This window comes from Caretta caretta, chromosome 2, assembly GCF_965140235.1.
Source record: "Caretta caretta isolate rCarCar2 chromosome 2, rCarCar1.hap1, whole genome shotgun sequence".
NCBI classification, from domain to species: domain Eukaryota; kingdom Metazoa; phylum Chordata; order Testudines; family Cheloniidae; genus Caretta; species Caretta caretta.
In genome coordinates this window covers 203,430,919-203,450,481 of record NC_134207.1, presented here as the reverse complement: position 1 = coordinate 203,450,481, position 19,563 = coordinate 203,430,919, and the positions used below count along the sequence as shown (strand labels likewise).

The 19,563-nt window shown below is 37.6% G+C and overlaps 1 protein-coding gene across 8 annotated transcripts in view; it reads right to left on the bottom strand.

Moving 5' to 3' along the window:
* Positions 1 to 283: 283 nt before the first annotated feature.
* SATB1 (SATB homeobox 1) overlaps positions 284 to 19,563 on the bottom strand; it is a 108,757-nt gene continuing 89,477 nt past the window's right edge. For 7 of the 8 annotated variants that reach the window (XM_048838544.2, XM_048838542.2, XM_048838543.2 and 4 more), the window contains 3 exons: positions 6,166 to 6,369; positions 5,549 to 5,644; positions 284 to 1,955 (listed from right to left, as the gene is read on the bottom strand). In XM_048838544.2, coding sequence (XP_048694501.1) covers positions 1,500 to 1,955; positions 5,549 to 5,644; positions 6,166 to 6,369 — 756 coding nt within the window. In that variant the 3' untranslated portion in view covers positions 284 to 1,499. The remainder of the gene's footprint in view (positions 1,956 to 5,548; positions 5,645 to 6,165; positions 6,370 to 19,563) is intronic. The other variant, XM_048838545.2, reaches the window with a different exon arrangement.

The window sequence follows — 19,563 nt, the reverse complement described above, 5'->3', positions numbered from 1 at the left end:
GTTTTTGCCTGATAGCCTCTTGACTCAATAATATCCTGCTATCTCTGCTGGGCAGGCAAGTTTTTAACCAAGAAAAGACAGGTTATGATTTTCATAATCAGACTGTTTCTTTTTAAAGTATGTTATCCAAATTCAAATTTTAAGAAGGTCATCTTAAAAAAGTGTTTGTGATTTTAACAATTGAAAAAAGTCATCTTCGAAGTGGTGGCAAGAAGGTACAACATGCACTTAGAGCAGAGATATTTCTTTAGGATATACACATAAGCAGACAAACCCTGCCATATCATACCATACAAACAATTTTAATTGTGTAGTTACAGTCAATAACCACTCCTAGTCAGAACATTTCTGCATAAAGAAAATTGTGATACACTTATAAAAACAGCCAGCTGTAACAAAATAACTGGTGTTTTCATAGCAATAAACTCATAAAAAAGAAATACACCTTTATACAGAAAATTTATACAGCTGTAGCTTTAAAATTGATTGTAAACCAAAGGAAGACACATTGCAAACATCAATTATTTTCACATTAATTGCATAAGTTTCTAAGGTGATCTATTAGTTTTATTTACCTAAGCTTATTTGCATGATAGTAAAAATTGCATACAACAATAAGAGTGAAGCTTATAGTATGAATTGCTTGGATAACATAGAGCACTTTTTATAGGCAACTGTGTAAAGCACATTTTCTCTATTTAAAACTTTTAAGACACTTTGTTTTACTGCCCATCAAAATACATTTATAAATAGAAAAAAAAATCAGTATGATAACAAGAGAAGCAATATTACATTTAACGGAAACTTCCCAAAAAAATTAATTACAACATGACGCTGCAGGATCTACAAATAAATAGACTAAATTGTGTTTCACATTTTCTTTTCATTTTTTAAAAATCATATAACAATGAGAATAGAAAAAAAAATACAGTGACCTTTATTTCCAAAACAAAAACAAATCTGAATTACGGCAGTGCCATATAATACAAGGCATTTGTTGGCATATGTTATCTTTAAACTGCATTCCACAGTCTATAGTTCTTTTGTAACATACAATAGACCAAGAGTAACAAACTTTTCTTTTTTTAAATAAACGTGAGTTTCCAAAGACCAAGTGTGGAGTGTTACAGTAATAATTAAAAAAAAAAAAAAGAGAGAAAAACAAATCACAAAGGTTGTAATGCTTGTCTGAAGGCTCCAGAATCAAAATCACTGGTATCATGCTTATTGGGTACACCACAGTGTAGCCAGTGAACACAAATTAATATCAAACAATCCTCAACGCTTCATCTGTAGCTGCAAAGCAGTTTGTAAAACAGAGTAAAACATCTAGTGCAGTCTGCATTATTCTTTTCTTTTTCCCCCCAACTTTTGTGCAAGTTTTGGAAGATTCATTGACCAAACAATGAATGAGAGGTTTCTGACACAACGCAAGATGGAATTTTCGTTTCATTATTAAATACCAGTGGCACTGTTGAATGAAAATAATACTTTTTAGATCAGTCTTTCAATTCAGCATTAATCTCTGTGTTCCCTTCTACTGATAATTCTTCTTCTAGTTTCACTGAAAAAAGTGTGTTTGCATTTTTGTCTTGGATGCTATCTTCTAAATCCTTAAGCAACTCTTCCTCCTTGTATTCTGCAACATCCACCTCCAGCCCGGAATTGTCCTTCAGCTTCCCATGGTGCTTGAGATAATATCGCTGGTTCTGAAAGAACTTGATAATGGTGTACTTGGGTAGGTCAAGCTGAGCTGAGAGAGTCTGGATTGCTTCTTCGTCCGGATATAGGCCTACGTCTTGTATGAAACTCTGTAGGATTCCCAGGGCTTCAACAGAAATCTTTGTTCGTGGTCGGGGTTTCTGACGATTTTCATCCTCCGATTCAGCTGGTGATGCCACTGTTGGTTGCCTTGGTGGTAGTCTGGGACCTGGCTGCTGTTGCTGCTGCTGTTGCTGGAAGACAAAATAAATCATTTGGTAAATGTATTTTTGCTGATATTTTTATCCTACCCCCCAAATCCAGATATCGAAGTTAAAAAGAAAGGCCCTGGAGATTTGAAAAAAGACTTACTACTGCCCAGTGAGTCAGAATTAAAATACAAATTAGTTCCCTTCTCTGTGAACGGGTGGTGGGAGAAGGGGAGGAATATTGGTAAAATATTCAGGTCTTGTCTAGATTACGATTTGACGATATGGTGGTAGGACATGTTAGGTAACACTTTCTAACTAACATTTTAAGAGTCAAGTGCAGACGAGGCACGCTAACTTGAATGTCTGTTAAACTGGCAGAGTTAAAGCCTAGAGGTGGGCCTAGGATTTAACATGTTCGAGTCTACACTAGACTTGAAAATGTGTTCGCTAATATATTCTCTCTTATTCTGACATGGCATTTTAAAATCCTAGTCTAGACAAGGACAAAAAAATAAAAAAAATAAATAATCAGGAGCTTGGAACTCCTCATTTCTAATCATCACCCTGACAGTACCTTTTTGTGTGACCTTGGGAAGGTCACTTAACCTGCCTGTGTTCCAATATCCCAACATACAAACTGGGAATAAACATACATACTTACCTCAATTGAGTTAATATTTATACAGTGCTAAGATACAAAATGCTAAATAAGTTGCGTTATTATTACTAGAAGTGAACATCCAGCATTCCAAAATGTCAAGCAATAAAATGACCCAGGATGCACATCACAGAGGAATATGACAAAGCAAATCAGGATGTAAATAATTAACAAGAGTTTAAAATGAAGGTTTGGAAGCAAGGAATTCAAAGACATTTTAAAAAGGTGATGCACTGAGCCCTAGGGACAGAAATGTTTTTCTCATCACCGGCTGGAGCACAGCACATTATAAGATCATGTTTAAATCAAAAGTGAATTTGTTAGCTACTGCTTTGGCTGAGAATTATGTTCCTTTACAGCACAAAAAGAATGGTTTAATAAGATATTTTGGATCAGCAAATTTCTTGTCATATGGTGCAATTTAAATAAAGTAATACTTATTGTCTTAAAAAGTGAACATTAGATAGATCTAGATTTTCTCTAATAGAATATTTTAATGGTTCTTATATAACGGTAAATTTAGATACAGACAGTGGCGAGCTGGAGCCAGCTCGCACGAACCAGTTGTTAACCCGCTTCCCTGCAGGGGGTGCTGAGGCTTTGATTGGCTCCGGCTGAGAAGTGATGTAATTCCTCCTCCGGCCGCCAGGGGCGCTGCGCTGCGGGATCCCTGTGGGCTGCCGCCTGGCGCTGACCACAAGCCCTGTTGCTGTTGCTGCTCCCCCGACCCCTGGACCTGGGGCTCCCACTGCTGCCTGGTGGGTCCCCGGCTGCTCTGCTGGGCCTGGGCTGTGTCCTGCTTCTCGGGCTGCTCTGAGCTGCTCTCCCCATGAGTGCCTGCAGCCAGCCCCTGCCCTGTATCCAGCCAACCCGTCTCCAGCCACCCCCGCACCCCCTGCCCGCAGCCAACCCCTGCTGCACGCACTCCCTGCCTTGCCTGCAGCCAGCCCCTGCCGCGCCCCTGCCCTGTCCACAGCCAGCCCGTCTCCAGCCACCCCCGCAACTCCTGCCCGCAGTCAGCCCCTGCCACACGCACCCCCTGCCCTACCCGCAGTCAGCCCCTGCCGCATCCCCATCCTATATCCAGCCAGCCCCTGCCGCACGCACCCCCTGCCCTGCCCGCATCAGCCCTGCACCCCCTGCCGCACACACCCCCTGCCCTGTCTCCAGCCAGCCCATGCCGCACGCCCTGCCCTGTCTGCGGCCAATCCCTGCCGCACGCACCCGCCCTGCCCAAAGCCAGCCCCTGCCGCACCCCCACGCCCCCCATCTCCAGTCAACCCATGCCGAACCCCCCTGCACCCTCCGCCCTGCCCTGCCCGCAGCCAGCCCCGCACCCTCCTGTCTCCAGTCAGCTCTGTACCCCCTGTCTCCAGCTAGCCCTGGCCCATGCCCTTGTCTGCAGCTGGCCCCACGTCCACTGGTGCCCTGCAGTTCCCAGGGCAGTAACCCTGCACACCTGCTTCAATGAGGAGGGCAGGGAGCAGCTGGGAGCCACAGATGTGCACACCGTAGGGTGACCAGACAGCAAGTGTGAAAAATCAGGACGGGGGGGGGGGAGGGGTAATAGGAGCCTATATAAGAAAAAGACCCCAAAATCAGGACTGTCCCTATAAAATCAGGACATCTGGTCACCCTAGCATACCCCCATGGAGTGGCGGAGACCCACACATGTGAAACAGAGCTCATTTCTAGTTCAGGTCCATCTTTTTAAAAAAGAACTTTAGGTAGTGTTAACATACACCCATATTTTCCTGGACATGCCCGGCTTTTTGGTTCTTAAATTGCAGGAAAATACGGACGTATGGTAACCCTATTGGTACAAAAAATACATACTGTGGCACATCCCTTAAATCAGAACTTTTTATACGGAACCGATTGTTAAGATTTTGGCAGCTCATCACTGGATACAGATACTATAATTATGGCCCCAGTCCTGCTAATATTTATGCACATCCTTATCTTTATGCACTGCAAGTAGTCCCATTCTTGACTTAAGTCCCAAATAGACGTATGCCCCTACTCAAAGTGCTTAACTTTATGCATGTGCTTAAGTCTTAGCAGGATTAGGGCTTTTCAGAGTTAGCACATATATTAATTATACAATTGATGCATCTACAAACAATTACAGTATATAAAAAAATCCCTACCATACTGTAAATACAAATACAAAATACCCAATCTTGCAACCCTTATTCATACAAGTAGTCAGACTGATATAGTATAATGCAACTACTCATGTGAGTAACATTTGGAAGATGAAGGACATAATTTTTATCAACAAAGCAAGCCAATCTGAGAAAGCAGCGTAATATTAGAATATTTATACCGTGTATAAGATTTTCCTTTTATCCCCCTAAGAAGTAATGTTATTAAAAACAATGTACATTTTCAAACAAATGCTGCTTTACTACTTAATACAGATATTTCTCTCTCTTTTTTGCTAAATCAAACAGTAAGTTTCCAGGCTTTCACAATTATTTTAGTACTCAATATCCTAAGGGATTGTCTTGTTCAGTTTGTTTTATCTTTAATACACACTCATGTTGTTTCTGGCTGCTGGATAACTCCATTCTTTGTAAATTTGTAAATATTTTTCCGTATTGGTAATACAAGTGATCCACTAAGCCTCAGTGGAGGTTGGGAACTCTGAATGCTATGGGTATTTTCTGCCCTTTGGGGCAGCAGTTAAAGGCTGACCTCAGATCTTTGAGCTGACAAAGCTATTTAATTCCTTTTTGTTAAACGGACACATATTGGAACTATTCTACTACGTTTTGTGTGATAGTCTATCTGGTTCATGTGTTGGGATGCAGTGGAGCAGAAGGAAAACTATCTCCCCAGGTGAATATTGAGGCCTACCATGGCTAGTTCAATGAGCGTATCTTTTCTAAGTATATAGATAAGCTGTTTCTCGGTTATCTGGGAGTGGGTCCTGAAACCCTCTCCCTGACACATTTAACTCGTGCCAGCTCACCTGTGGAGCAGCACCCAGCCAAGGTCCAGTGGTCAGCAGGCCTGGTAAGAAAGCGCCTCTATGCTCTGCTTTCACAAGGGTGGTGGGAGAGGGGCTCTAAAGGAAAAACAAATAAACATTGACTCATCCCAAGTTTCAACTGGGAGTAAATGGGATGAGGAATTAGGTCTGGTCCCCCTCCCTCCATTTCTGCTTGAAGTGAACCATTGCTGCTGAGTATTTGAGTCTATGGTACTTGGATTTTAAAAGACACCACTTAAAAATATCAGTTCCTTCCACTTTGTAGGTTATGTAAGTATCACAACTGAACAGAGTAATGCCATCTTTCTAATTCTGACCTCTAACGAAACTATGTGAGCCTAGCTAAGGATGTCTAAGATAAGTAATCAATTATTCCTCCTCCAATCAGATACATTTGACCCATCAGGTCTATGTAAGTAAGTTTGTATATGTTCACACTCTCCTTTTAATTGTGAAGGAAGATAGCAGTGCACTATTATGTTTTACTGAGAAACCTCTGTTTAGTCTGGCAGGAAGAAAAGAAACACTGATTTCCTTTGCTGCATTTAAAGCTTTATTTACTTAGTGCTATATTGGATTGGCCAAGGTAAACTAACCTGAATCTGCTCTGCTGGAACATGGATAATGTGGGAAGGTCTGTCACCATGGTGATGAACTGCATTGCTTTCTTGTTCATAAATGGCATCTCGTTCAGGCTGAGGAAGACTGAGGAACCTTCGGATCATTGAAAGATTCTCCCATAGGGTCCTGTTTTCTGGTGAGGGATCTTCCTTCCAACGTAACAGTTCACAAAGCCACCCCTTGAAGATAACATCAAAGTATCATTTAATAAGGGACAGATTTTACTCTCATTTACACTTCATTTGGAGTGAATGGGGTTTTACAGGGACAAACAAGGGCTGAATTCGTACTTTTACATTGCCTCATTTCCCTCCCCGCCACTTTTCTTTGTCAGAAATTACTTTCATTTTAAATTCTGGAGGCCTCTCCTGAAATCTAAAGTAAACACTAAATGTGTCAAGAGTCTGTTATGTTATTTTACTATCACAAAATAGGAATTTTTTGCATAACATGTTTTCAGTAGTTTCACATACTTGCTATATATTAAACAAACAAATTGATCAAGGCAGTATCCCTTACATACTCCAAATATATAGTTAGTGTTCTGTTTCATCTAACTCCAGTATGTTCTTTCTTCTGTTTATTTTCTTTTATGTAAGCCAATATCCATCTCAGGGTATTAAGAATGTATTTTAGTAGCTAGTAGATGATGTCTTCTGGCTGCCGCTTCTTATTTCTCCCCCCCCCCCCCCCTGAATTCTAGTATGATAATTTTTCTTATTCAGAGTAAAAATACTTCAAAAATATCTCGTCTGTAGTTCTGCCTCATGTAAATTGTTATGATAAAGGAGTTCTATAATGTCCTTTTAAAAGAAAGGAATCCTTTGAGTAGACATTAAGTTATATCTTCTTCCTCATTGCTACATACAGAGGTGGCTCTGCAGGTGAACTTACCCCATATGATAACTTTATCTATTTCAGATCCTTTCCCTTTAAAACAGACTTTAAAATCAGATTCACAAGTTTGTTTGATATTGTGGATTTAAAAGGGGATATGTTCATAGGTATGCACAGGAACATGCCCTTTACACCATTTCCAGATTATAGCAAATTATCTAAGAATGCACTCACTCCGACTCAGACATGTTCTAGGCAAACAGACTAAATGTATGACAAAAGACTGTCCCATGAGAAATGTAGCAATTGCTAATTTGCTTCAAAGACAGACATACAGTTTTATCTTGAACATTTAGCAACTGGTTTCTTATGGTACCTTAAAATTAAATCTGGGGTACTTTCTGCCTTGGTATTTAATGTTTGAAAGGAATAGCGCAGACACAAACTGGCTAATATAGTGTGCAGCAACAAAACATTACAAGTACACCGGACCCTCGCTAGAACGCGCGTATATATAGCGCAAATTTGCATATAACGCGGTTGCGGCCATGGATCCCAAATGTAATTAATTGGAATTCATTTTAATGCGGTACCACGCATGGATCCCAAATCCAGTGTTCTAGCAAGGGTCTGGTGTATATAACATTCACAATTCTTTTTTTAGCTCAAGGATTTTTTTTAAACTAGCTCTATAAAATTTTATTTCTTAATGTTGTAAGTAAGATAATGTGATATTTTATTAGACCAACAAATAATACATTCAGAAACCTTTAGACCCCTTCTTCACGTACTTGTGGTTTATCCAGTTTACTATATTTTCTGTAAATACACTAACAATGGAAATTTAGATGTTCTTGGTGCCATACCATACTTTGTCCAGAAGCTAATTTCAAAGTGTAGTTTTTAAAAAACTATTAAAGAAGAGAAAACAGTAGAAGTAAGTGATTTAATTCATCCTGTGTTATTTGGAGGGCTGAAAATTTAAAATATATGGTCTTGGTCACAGGTGGCAGATTAAACAATGGATATGGAGGAAAACATATGGAAATAATGAAAAATAAATGCTTTAAATAAATATGGTGGTAACACAGTTGAGAAACCGAAAACTTAAATAGGGCCAAATCCAGATTTGTGGTGAACAGGTACTCTGGGTAGAGAAGATAATGTATTAGAAAACTGTCCTTTGTGGAAAAGATGGGATAGAAATCCAACCTATTGCTCAAAAGAGTGCTAGTGAGAGAGAACGGCTACTGTGGTGTCCAGTGTAACATAGGCTAAGAGATCTAGTCTAGGAATCTGATTAGGAAATGTAGCCAGCTCCTTAGCACATATGCGATGATGTCCACCACATGCTAGATGGGGTTGAAGACATTTCCTTTTTAAAGCAGCAGCAGCAAAGTGCACCTAGCTGTACATTTCTCCTGCCTGTCTTAAGGCATCATGCTGTATGGAGGTAGGTTAGTGCATGGACCACACATGCACTCAGCATGATGCCGCTCCTTCCAGTCTTCTGTGTATTTCATAGGCAGAGGGACAGTATTCTGCATTTTTTTAAATTATACAGCATCAGTTAAATTGATGGATAATGTAGGTTTTTGTTTAAAAAATTTCAAAATCCAATATTAATTAAAATACTGTGAAATTTGTAATTAAAAACAATGAAAATTGTCTTTCAAATATTTGCAGCCTGCGATGCTTCCCACCCAAAATGTGTGGCATTGTGCTAGTGATCCTGAAGCAGAAAATGAAACTGACAAGTCTGTTTATATCATAGGAAGCGAAAAAGAAAAAGAAACAAACTGCAGTTATCTAAGGTATAAGTAACAAAAGCAAAGACATTTGTTTTTTAGCCTGACACTGTCCATTAGAACCTGGGCATATGTGGTGAACATGTGGACCACAGATGTTCTTTAGGAAAGATTCATCACAATTATGCTGGCTTAACAAATATTTCAGAAAGAGAGCTTTGATTCACTTAAAATATTTTTTCCTCATATTGTCACTTCAGTGTTTCTATACATACTAGATTGATCCTTATTTTTATTAATTGCCCATGACTAACATAACATTTCCAGTAGTTTGCTATTAACCTTTGCCCTGAAATAATACCTCTAATTCCTTATTTAAAAATCATTTGATGAATTGTTAAGTTGAAGCGTGTCTCCTTAGCTTTCCAAGGAAATGCAGTGATTTTAAGAGACTGAAATCAGATGCTTCTTACAAACTATTTCAACCTGCAGCCATAGACTGCTATTCTAACAAAAGTGTCTATTTTTCCATTTTATTCTTCATGTATTTTAAAAGGAGCAGATAGACATTTTGTTGCAACATCTGTGTGGCAATATGGAAATAACCAATTTGTTTCTTCTAAAATTACAAGGGTAAAAAAAATTTACTGGACTGATCTCTACTATGTATTTCTGAATACTTTTATAAAGCCTGATTTTATTAAGGTTTAAATGATGCAGGGGGTGAATCGGCACTAACAGAAGTTGTATGATCTAGCTCCCACAGGGGACCAAAATCACTGTTCCAACATCAGTTCTTTTAGACTAAAAAGTCATTAATATTCTACATATTTCCAGGTTCAGTGTTCTGTACCAGATAAATGCCTCAATCACAAAATTCAACACACAGAGAGGATGTGAGAAATGATTTGATAATATTTAGAAAAACAATTGGATGGACTTTGAAAACAAAAGATGTCATGGTTTTGAATCTGTTTTTACTTGGAGCAAAACATGAACAGATGTAGTTAATGTAGCTTTTAAATTTAGAAATGAACCCAACAGGGCCAAATTCTGCCCTTCTATGATAGTCTAAATCTGGAGTAATTTTATTGACTTTAATCAGGTTATTTCTTATTTACACCAGTATAACTTAGGGCAGAATTTGATTCACAGTTTTCATGTTTTATAGCTTCTCAAAATTATAGGACTATAAGATAATAGGCAAAAGACTTACTACTCAAATCAGATCACAACTGTTCTTTAGTGCACACAAAGCACAGTGAAGAAGCAGCAGCTTTTCAAAAATTAGGCCAATTCAAAAACAGCAAGCCTAAAAAACTAAAACATCCTTGGGAACAACCTAAACTTTAAACATAGTATGTTTGCCAGGCAATATTACACTGAATATAAAGAAGGTATAAGACAAAATATAAACATTTAGCTACATATAAATACACTTGTAGAACTTTCAGAATGTTACTACTTTTCAAACTGACAAAGTTTAATGCGACACCTTCTGTTCTAAAACCTTTGTTTCTATTCAAAATCACGCCTTTAGCTGCTATCAATCACTATGCTCTCCCTACTACTTAAAATACTAACATGGGCCCTGGATGAGCTGAAAATGCCATGCAGATGAATTCTGAGATAATATGTTCAAACCTGTTATATACAACACAAATCCTGTAAAGTTATGTATTGTAAACCTACATTTATTGAGAACTAAAAGTCTTAAATCCATCTGCCACAAAGGAAATACTGATATGCACTTTAGAGTAACCAAGAACCATCTGCAAAGGTCTTGCTACAGTAAGGAAAAAAATTAAAGATGCTAAACCTAAATATTATTAAAAAAAAGTCTGACTGACTGACTTTTGGTTAGGATGTCATTAAAGAAACATAAGACATTAGAAAGCAGAGAAACTGCCAAACTATTGCAGGAAAAAAAGGAAAACACACGCAAAAAGATAACGACAAATGTTATAGTCCACAACATATACCATTGTATGCTTATTTTAAAGAAAAATTCAGCAGTTCTAATCTCAATAGCCCAGTGATGTATTTTTCTGAAAATTTTAATTGTATCTGATTTAAATACAAATCCTGATCCTCACCCTTACTCTCACCTCCCACTTTCTAGCAAGACAATTTCTGATTTCCTCAGCACTTTCTTTTTTGAAGAAGTTGATACAAGTCAATTAAACATGGAATAGGTAAGCACCAATTCTTATTATAATCAAGAAGGATTGCCTTTCTGCAACCAATCAACATTTGCTATGCAATTCCCTCCATATTTGTGGCAGGGCTAGGAGGCTCACCTTATTTTTGACTGTGCCAAACGTAACCAGTCTAGAAGGAAAGGAATTCAGTAAAGAGCAACTAAACTTCTTTGTTTGGTAAATCTATTAATGGTAAAAGGAATAAAATGACAAATACTTCTTACTGTATTAACTATCAAGGAATCAAATATATATTAAAAAAAGATTAGCTCTAACTTGAATTCTAAATGGCAAAACATTTTATATCATGTATGCTAAGATATGAAGAAGGTTCTTTCATATATTACATGCAGGAGTATTTTGTTGCAATCTCTGGGGTATATACACTATAAAAATATATGGCATTAGAAGAAATCAGCCTAAATAGGGAGGTATTTGATACAAAACATTTTAGTGGAAAGCATGAATTACATTTCTGCATCCAGTATGAACAAGGATTAAGTACATTATCCATTAAACAGTACTTCTAAACTCAAAAAATTCAGTATTGTAGACTAAACTACAGTAGGCATTTTGAATGAGCACATTTTCAGCAATAACTATAAAGCTAGCAATTTATCATTCAGCAAATAATTTTCTACTTTTAAAAGAATCTGTAAGTGTTACTTATGCTAATGAAGACTGTTTTTAATCTGCCCACAAACATGCTAATAGAGGGCAATTTTTTTTATTTACAAAGCTGAAGGCACTCAAGTGTAATTTCATATCAATGTTCTATAAACTGGGTAAAATGGGCTCTTAATCGTCTGAGCCACCAAAATCCTTCACCTTTAACACAAAGGCTTAAAGACAGAACAATAGATGCAAACTGATGAACTAAACTTCTAAAACTGACTTTCTCCCTTCAAATTCATTCAACTTGCTTTACAAATCTCATCTTTGTTAAAATGGCTTTGTTCATTGCCATTGATACTTCCATTACTTTTGCAGCTATGAAGGCAGAACCCATGTATAGGAAGGAAGAAATACAGGATGGAAAGCACTATCACAGTGAATGTCTGTTTTCCTCAGGCTTTAACTTGTGAGCTGTTCATTGTGCAGGAAGGTTGCTTTTGCAAAAAGAAGTCATAATACTTTGAACAATGAGATACATAATGGTGGCAAAGGAGTACTGAAAGCATTTTAAATTATTTACTATGTTAAAAGGGTGAAATGGTACTTTAAATACATCAAATTTCATCATCTGGGCCATTTTTTGGTGGCAAAGTGGTATTGATCTTTCCAAATGCTTAAAATTAACTATTTCCAGAAGGTCATTATTTGATTAAAGACATTAAAGTTGAGGGCAAGAAATGATGCACTTTGTCTTCTTTCCCATTCAAATAATCATGTAATTTAATCAGAACTATCCCTTCATGTCCTGTAATAAAAATGTTTGTCTTAAGATATTGTTCTTTACCTAACATATTAACCTTTAAATGTTATGAAGTTCTTAAGAATAATCTTTGCTAGAGAAGATTCTTCCATAATGTAATGAGAGAAATCCCAACATTTAAATTGATAAGGATAAATTTCCTCTGTACATTGATTAGAAAATGCATTAAACCCTTCAACTATGATTTCTCAGTGTTCAACAGAACCTAGAAATTCAGAGTTCTGAATAACCAAATTTTACATACAGTATTTTGAAGCAAAAATGAACCAACTATTAAATATATTGCTCCAACGTTAATAAACATAGTAAAATGGAACTATAAACTTGAGGTAAAGTTATATAAAAACATTTCAGTTGGCATTAATTTTGTATTTGAGAAATATTCTATTTTTACTAAAGAACATGTAGTAGTAAAAATTTAAGGTTCATCACAAATTCATTTTTGGGCTGAGGCCATTTAAATTTTACTTGTTACTGGGTGAAATCCTATGGGTTTATTCAGGACGTCACACTAGATGATCACACATGTTCCCTTATGGCCTTAAAATGCATGAATCTACTTTTGGAATTTCCTAAAATCTGAAAGCCTATTTCCAGATAGAAGCAGGCCTGGCTGTAGTCCTATTGATGGTTTGATGTGGAAGGAGAAGTCAGACCCAGTTGTCCCTTACCTAGGCTTTTCTCTGGTGTTCAGATCTAGGTTTTACTTGTCAAATAAGGTTACCTTTCTCTGGCAACTTTGTAGCAAGCAGGAATGGGAAAGAGCTCCTTCTCTTGAGATGGCTAGTTGGCTATGCTGGAGTAAGGAACACATGCTTGTCTTGTGTGTGTTGTCAGATATCACTTTATCAAGCTTCCTCTCACACAAGATTCCATCTAAGAATTTAAGGCTCAGAGGATTTAATTTGAATAATTGACTGCTGACCAAGCCTGTTTAAGCCTGGCCATTGAGTTAACTGCCCTGGCTTTCACTGCCAATCTATCCACCACTAACACAGTAGGGATGTTTTCTTTACTATTAACTTGTATTCACCCTGGTTTCCACTCCTTCCTAATGATTCTTTGATAGAGGAGTAGGAAATTGTTTTAGTTTTGGATGGGACACATTCTGTATTTATCCTGCTCATCCTTTTACAGATGCATCTTGTTTCTGGCCATCACCTTTTCTCTCTAGTTTCAAACACGTTTTTGAGGGTTCTCAGAAAGGGTTATTGTTATCCAAAGCTGATAGTTTCTCTTCTTCAAAGGACTGAGCTAGAGCTTGTGAAAGGAGAATTTGCAGGGATTTTTACTTTTGCCCTTTGGGGGACGGTAGGTGTCCCCATCAGAGGAGAGGTCACTTTTCTTGCATTTTAGGGGGCTTAGACCTGGAGCTGGGGGCAGACAGGGGTCCATCTGTGTGCTTTTTACTCTCCAAACTAAATTGAGAGGAAATGTAGATGAAATTCAAGAAACTGGGATGGCACACAGGAATTTTTATCTATAGAGGTGAATTGTACTAAAGGAAAGGTGGACTTTTGGACTAGCCTTGGAGACTCCTACTTGGTGAAGATGTTAATATTTGCAGTCTTGAGAGCAGAGGAAAATGGACCTTCCCTTGTGGAGGTCTCTCTGGAGGAGTACTAGCTAGTGTCGAGGGATAGAGAAGCCACAATAAGCCGTAAGCACGGCAAACCTCTTACCTCGGCAAAGTGAAAGTCCATGAGCTGGAAGCCATCATGACAGAGCTCCCCTCCTGTGTCTCCTTAGAAGGTCTCCTCATAGACACAGCACATCTTGACTTTGGTTTGCTCTATTTGGCCTGCTCTGATAATTGGGGAACTAGGAGAGGAGCCTGGCAAGTAGTCCCTGTTTGAGAAATAAAGCCCCTGAAACTTTGGCTCCCAGAGAAAAAGCGTAGCAAAAATGATTTTGCTTGCTGTGACCCCCATTCAGCTTTAGAAGATAGTCAAGGTGCAAGAGGCAGAAAAATCTGCTGTGAGGGCGGAAGGGGCGGGACCAAGTCCTGGAAACTCATGGACAAGCCTAAAACTAGTATAGCACTTAAGGAAGCATAATGTAACCGAAGTACCTCAGTTGGAGAGTGTGGTCAGGATCCAGAAATGCTCTGTATGAAAACAGGGAAATGTGGCTGCACAAGCACATAACCAGTAACACAAAGGGTTCATAATTTAAAAAAACTGATTAAAACAAGTTCTCTTACAACTTGGCTTTTTGTTTAAATGTCTCAATGAGATCTAAAACAAACAAACTAAGTTTGAAGTTTCTAGGATCTTCAGTATATGAGTTATCCAAATTTGAACTACTATATTTTAGTCATCTATTCTCTCATACTATATATTACTCTGCCTGTACAGTCACTCCCTTCTTTCCTGTATCTACATACATTTGCAGCATTTGTTCCAGCACTGAATTTTCCAACTGGAACTGTACCCAAATAAATAAATAAATATATATATATATTTTTTGCAATGCCAGCCTGTTAAGAAAATGACAGGTCATACCTCATGTTTTAGGCCTTTGTGGAAACAAATACATTTCACCTGCTGTTCAGCATGATTTACAAAGTTTGTTTAACGTAAAAAAGCATATATATGATCTTGTTGACTGTCCGTTTGTTTGCCTTATGAACCCACTACAGCCACATCCTCCCTAGTATACTATACTTCTGGGCCGCTTTTAATAGTATGTGTGGACAGGAGATGAGAATCCTCTTAGGGAGCATATAATATTGTCCTGGTCCCCTTTACAGGGGGATGCATTGTAAAGGCTGTCAAAGTTCTGTGTGAATTTGAATTAGATTTTTTTTTTAAGCTCTTATAAGAATAGATGAATAGGCATAAAATGCTTTCTAGAGAAACTAAGGTCTATTACATGAAGGGCAATGGGCTACTTGATTTTTTGGAAAATGGAAATAGGCAAACAGCTTTCATGACCAAAGTTTCCTAATACTGCACTAGCGTGTTTTTGCCAGTCAGAGCCTTTTTAATGAGTTTATTATTGTCTTTTCAAAGTTTATGAAATTGGTTTGTGTGTGTCTGCAAAATTCACAATTTATTCATTTCTGACTGCTGTTCTGTCATTCAGTAAATAGAGATTGCTCTTCAGTATATTATATGACCTCTATCGATCTAGCTGAACAAGAACTTCACGCTTCCTCTTGAGGGTAGGCCTTCAATATAGCAGGGATGAGAGGTGTCACCACAAGACCATCTTACAAATACAATTTTAAGAGACAACCTGAGGGTTTCTTCTCTGCTCTTTAGACTTTCTCCAATCCAAAAGAGGACTACCGCTGTTTCTTTGTTACATAAGCTGACTGATTCCTTTGCATCAGCTACTGGGATTTCCCCAACCCCAAATCAGGAAATTTGAAACTGATCATATGGAAGCGTTAATGGCATCTATGCACTTATTTTACAGTTTAACGGAATCACTAGAACACAGATTGGTTACTTATTCATTATTAACTCTTCAGTTGCACCAACCCAAAGTTTTCATGTTTTAGGATTTTTTTTAAAATGATCACTCCTGATAGTTCTGTCAAAAAGGTTGGTTTCTTTATTTATTATATTGGCTTTTGTTGCCAGAGGATCAGCAAAAAGGGTGAGCCTGGATGTGATCAACTGTGATTAAATAAATAAATAAATCAATATGTAGCTGTCAGTACAACAGATGGGAATTAGTATAAAAGAACTTATAGGGCTTGTCGGAAGAGAGGTAAACTTCAAAGATAAGGGATTCATTTTTTTCAGCTAGGGAAGGATGAAGAAATTGATGTTCCTGTTTCTCGAGGTATCATATTTAAATCTATTAACCAGTCACATCATCTTGCAGTTCTAATCTGTTACAGCACCCTCCCTTTGATGTGAAAAAACCCAGCTAATAGTGGTATTTTGTGTACACTTTTTCCTGGCATACTTCAAAATAAAAATTTCCCCTCCAATCCCATGTGTGCATCTTTAACACCTGTCCACCAGAAACTTACAAAAATACCACCAACTTCAATTCATATTTGTATTTTTTTTAAATAAAAATATATAATTTTTAACAAAATAAGGAAATGGAATATTCAATGAAGTAGAAAATTCATTTATAGCCAGCAGGTGAGAAAGAAAAGAAAGAAACGGCATATAATTAGCTAGCTGGCTATTGTCCTGATCCTGCAAGCTACTTTGTGCAGGCAGACCCCTGTGCTTACTTGGATCCACAATGAAATCAGGGTGAGCGATACCGGGGGCAAGGACCCAGCCTCATAGAGCAGGATCAAGGCCTAAAACTGTATCAGATATGTACCCTCCATATACACATGCACTTATGGGAGAAAAAATTCTGTGCCTAACTAAAAATGTAATTATTCAACTCGTTTTGTACTCAGCTATAAAAGTAATCTAAATTAAGAGCTGCCCCCAAACTTAGTTCCCTATCTCTCAGCCTCCTCCACTTTTCTTTTCCAACTATATTTTTCTTCACTTCAGTACAAATAGCAATGATAGGCACAAGCCCTAATCAAAAATATAATAAGCATTCTTTTGCAAACCTTATATAAAATGCAACTATATTCATATGTAAAAAGACAAAAAGGAAAAATAATAATGGATTGTAAAAAAAAAGGTAGGTGATGCTTTATTCTTCTTTCTTTTCCATCATTCTTTCTTCCACACATACAATACAAACGGCACTGTAAGCACCAACTACACGAGACAAAAAGGTGTTTAAAAATCAAAACAACAAAAAACAATTGCCAATTTGTTAATAAAGTCAGCCTTAGTCTGGTACATTACCCTTTACACTGTAGGGCTATAAAATGGGTCACTGGGTTTCACAGAAGGGTGACTGGAAAATACAACCCCACATCCCTTACATATACTGAAGAGAAGTTGCATGTAAAAGGGCCTGATTTCATGGCAATAGCACGGCTTCCCTCCATAGAACTGAAAAAAAACTACCAATATGCTTAGTGGCCCCTATATCTATTTTTCAAATGTGCCATGAATTTTTCTTTGGCTGCTAGACCTACAGTTGAGTTAACCAGGAGTCTTTAAACAGAAGGGGTTTGGCGATTTTTTCAAACCTTTTTACCACTAACAACTTACAAGCGAACAGCAAATGTTTATTATTAAGTTACTTATAGAGGTTGAACATTTGCTTCTTTGGAAAGGCCTTTGGTAAACAGACCTTGGGGACAGAAGAGCCACTTTCAAAAAATAACTCACATGTTCTTCTTAAAAAAAAAAAACGCACAAAAAGCCCTAAAACGAAAAAAGGTTCATAATCCTTCTTTCTAGAAATTCATTCTTTCCTCATAGAAAAATGAACTACCAATTGAAGAATGAGTCCAGATCCCTACAATTTTCAAAAACATTTTAAACTACAACTTTCAGTTTGACTGGGATAATTTTCCGGTAAGTTACATCACCCCACAAAAAGAACATATCCCAAAACGTATTTCCATTCACCACTTGCCATATTCTTGACCCAAGTCTCAATTTTTTAACAGCTCCATATATGCATATTTAAATTAGACATTTAAATATTCCTGAACAAATTCCTTCTATATTCTCTTTTGGAACAGGGTATATTCAGTGGTTTTCAGTTTCTGAATAAATGGCACCTCATGCTATTAAAATATGACAACATCTCAGTTAAGATGATGAGGGTAAAAGTTGTAAGAAAGAAAACGTTTCTCCAACTTCTCCTCCAGGTTCTGCTGATATAGACATTTTACTACAGCCAAGGTCAGAGAACTTAGCAATGCCAGCTGTCTCAAGGCCCCTTAGAACCTCTTTAAAATGAAGATCTTAGGAGATGGTGAAGCTCCAAACAGATGAGAAGGCGACAGTGATGAGAACATATATCCCACATATGACAAGGAAAAGGCCTCTGCTTATCACATGGTGCCTGGGAGAGTGGTAAGCTGGGTCAAAAGTAAAATAAGGGGAAGGGTCTGTTCTCCTTCCTCCTGACTGGCCAAGGCAGGGAAAGCCTACGGGAACTGTCTCCCAATGTTTTCAAGTACTTTGCTTCTGTTTGGTGAACTCTAATAAAAGCCTGGAGGAAAGGCCCTTAAAAAGACTAATGCTTGGATCTTTATTTCCCTTCCCTAGCTAATGAAACTGCCTACCAGCTCACACTATCACTTCTGGATGTCTTCACAAATGCATCTTCCTCTAAGATTTCCTCCACTGAGTCACTTGTCCGGCGGTACTAAGCCAGGTAAGTTTCGTTCCTTATATTTATTTCCACCCAATGGCATTTATTTTGAGTTTCATGCAAAAGCGAATAGTTCCAGTGATGTCTGGTAATAAATCTTAAAATCAGGAGCAGCTAGGTGTCACCTGAAGCTGAACAAAGTGAATCTCTCTTCTTAGGCCAACTCCTTCCTCATATTAAATCAGGGTAGCAAATCATTAATTAAAGGTGAACCAAAAATGAAGTTACATTTGAGCCTTTCACAGCCTGTTTGTTTTTGTGTTTAATGTAGTTGGAGGAAGTTCCTGTATCTACAACATTCCCCATTACATACCAGAGACATTAATATCCTGATTCAGTAAGGTACTCAAGCATGTGCCTAACTCTAAGCATGTGAATAAGGACACTGAAGTTACTGATGTTTAAATACCTTGCTGAATTGGAGCCTAAAGCTTTAGAGAATTCTACTGAGGACCATTTAAGGTCTCATCGATTTTTAATTTGCCTCTCAAATACCACCCTGGTGTAACCTGAGAAGTGACAGAACATTATACTATACAGAATAAAGATGAGTTGATCACTGAATATCAATTTGGATAAATATTTGTGAACTGGGATTCCCCCTACACCTGCTGTGTCACTTGTGTTAGTCTATCCATTGGAATAGTTTGGATATGCTATATTCAAATTCTGAAATATGGGCAAGTTAAATTTGGAGGATAGCAAAAATATGCAATATGAAAATCTATTTAATTTAATTCAATTGAATTCAGATCAACAAAATTTTGTCCCCTTTCATTAGGACTAAGAATCCTACAATATTCTTTTCAGTGCTAACAATTTTTAGCTATACAGCTTATAAAGGACAGGAAATACAGATCTATACTCTCCAACCTCTGTTCGCTTTAATTTGGATCTGTCAATCCTCTATTAAATTGCTTCTCAAAATGCCATATAAAG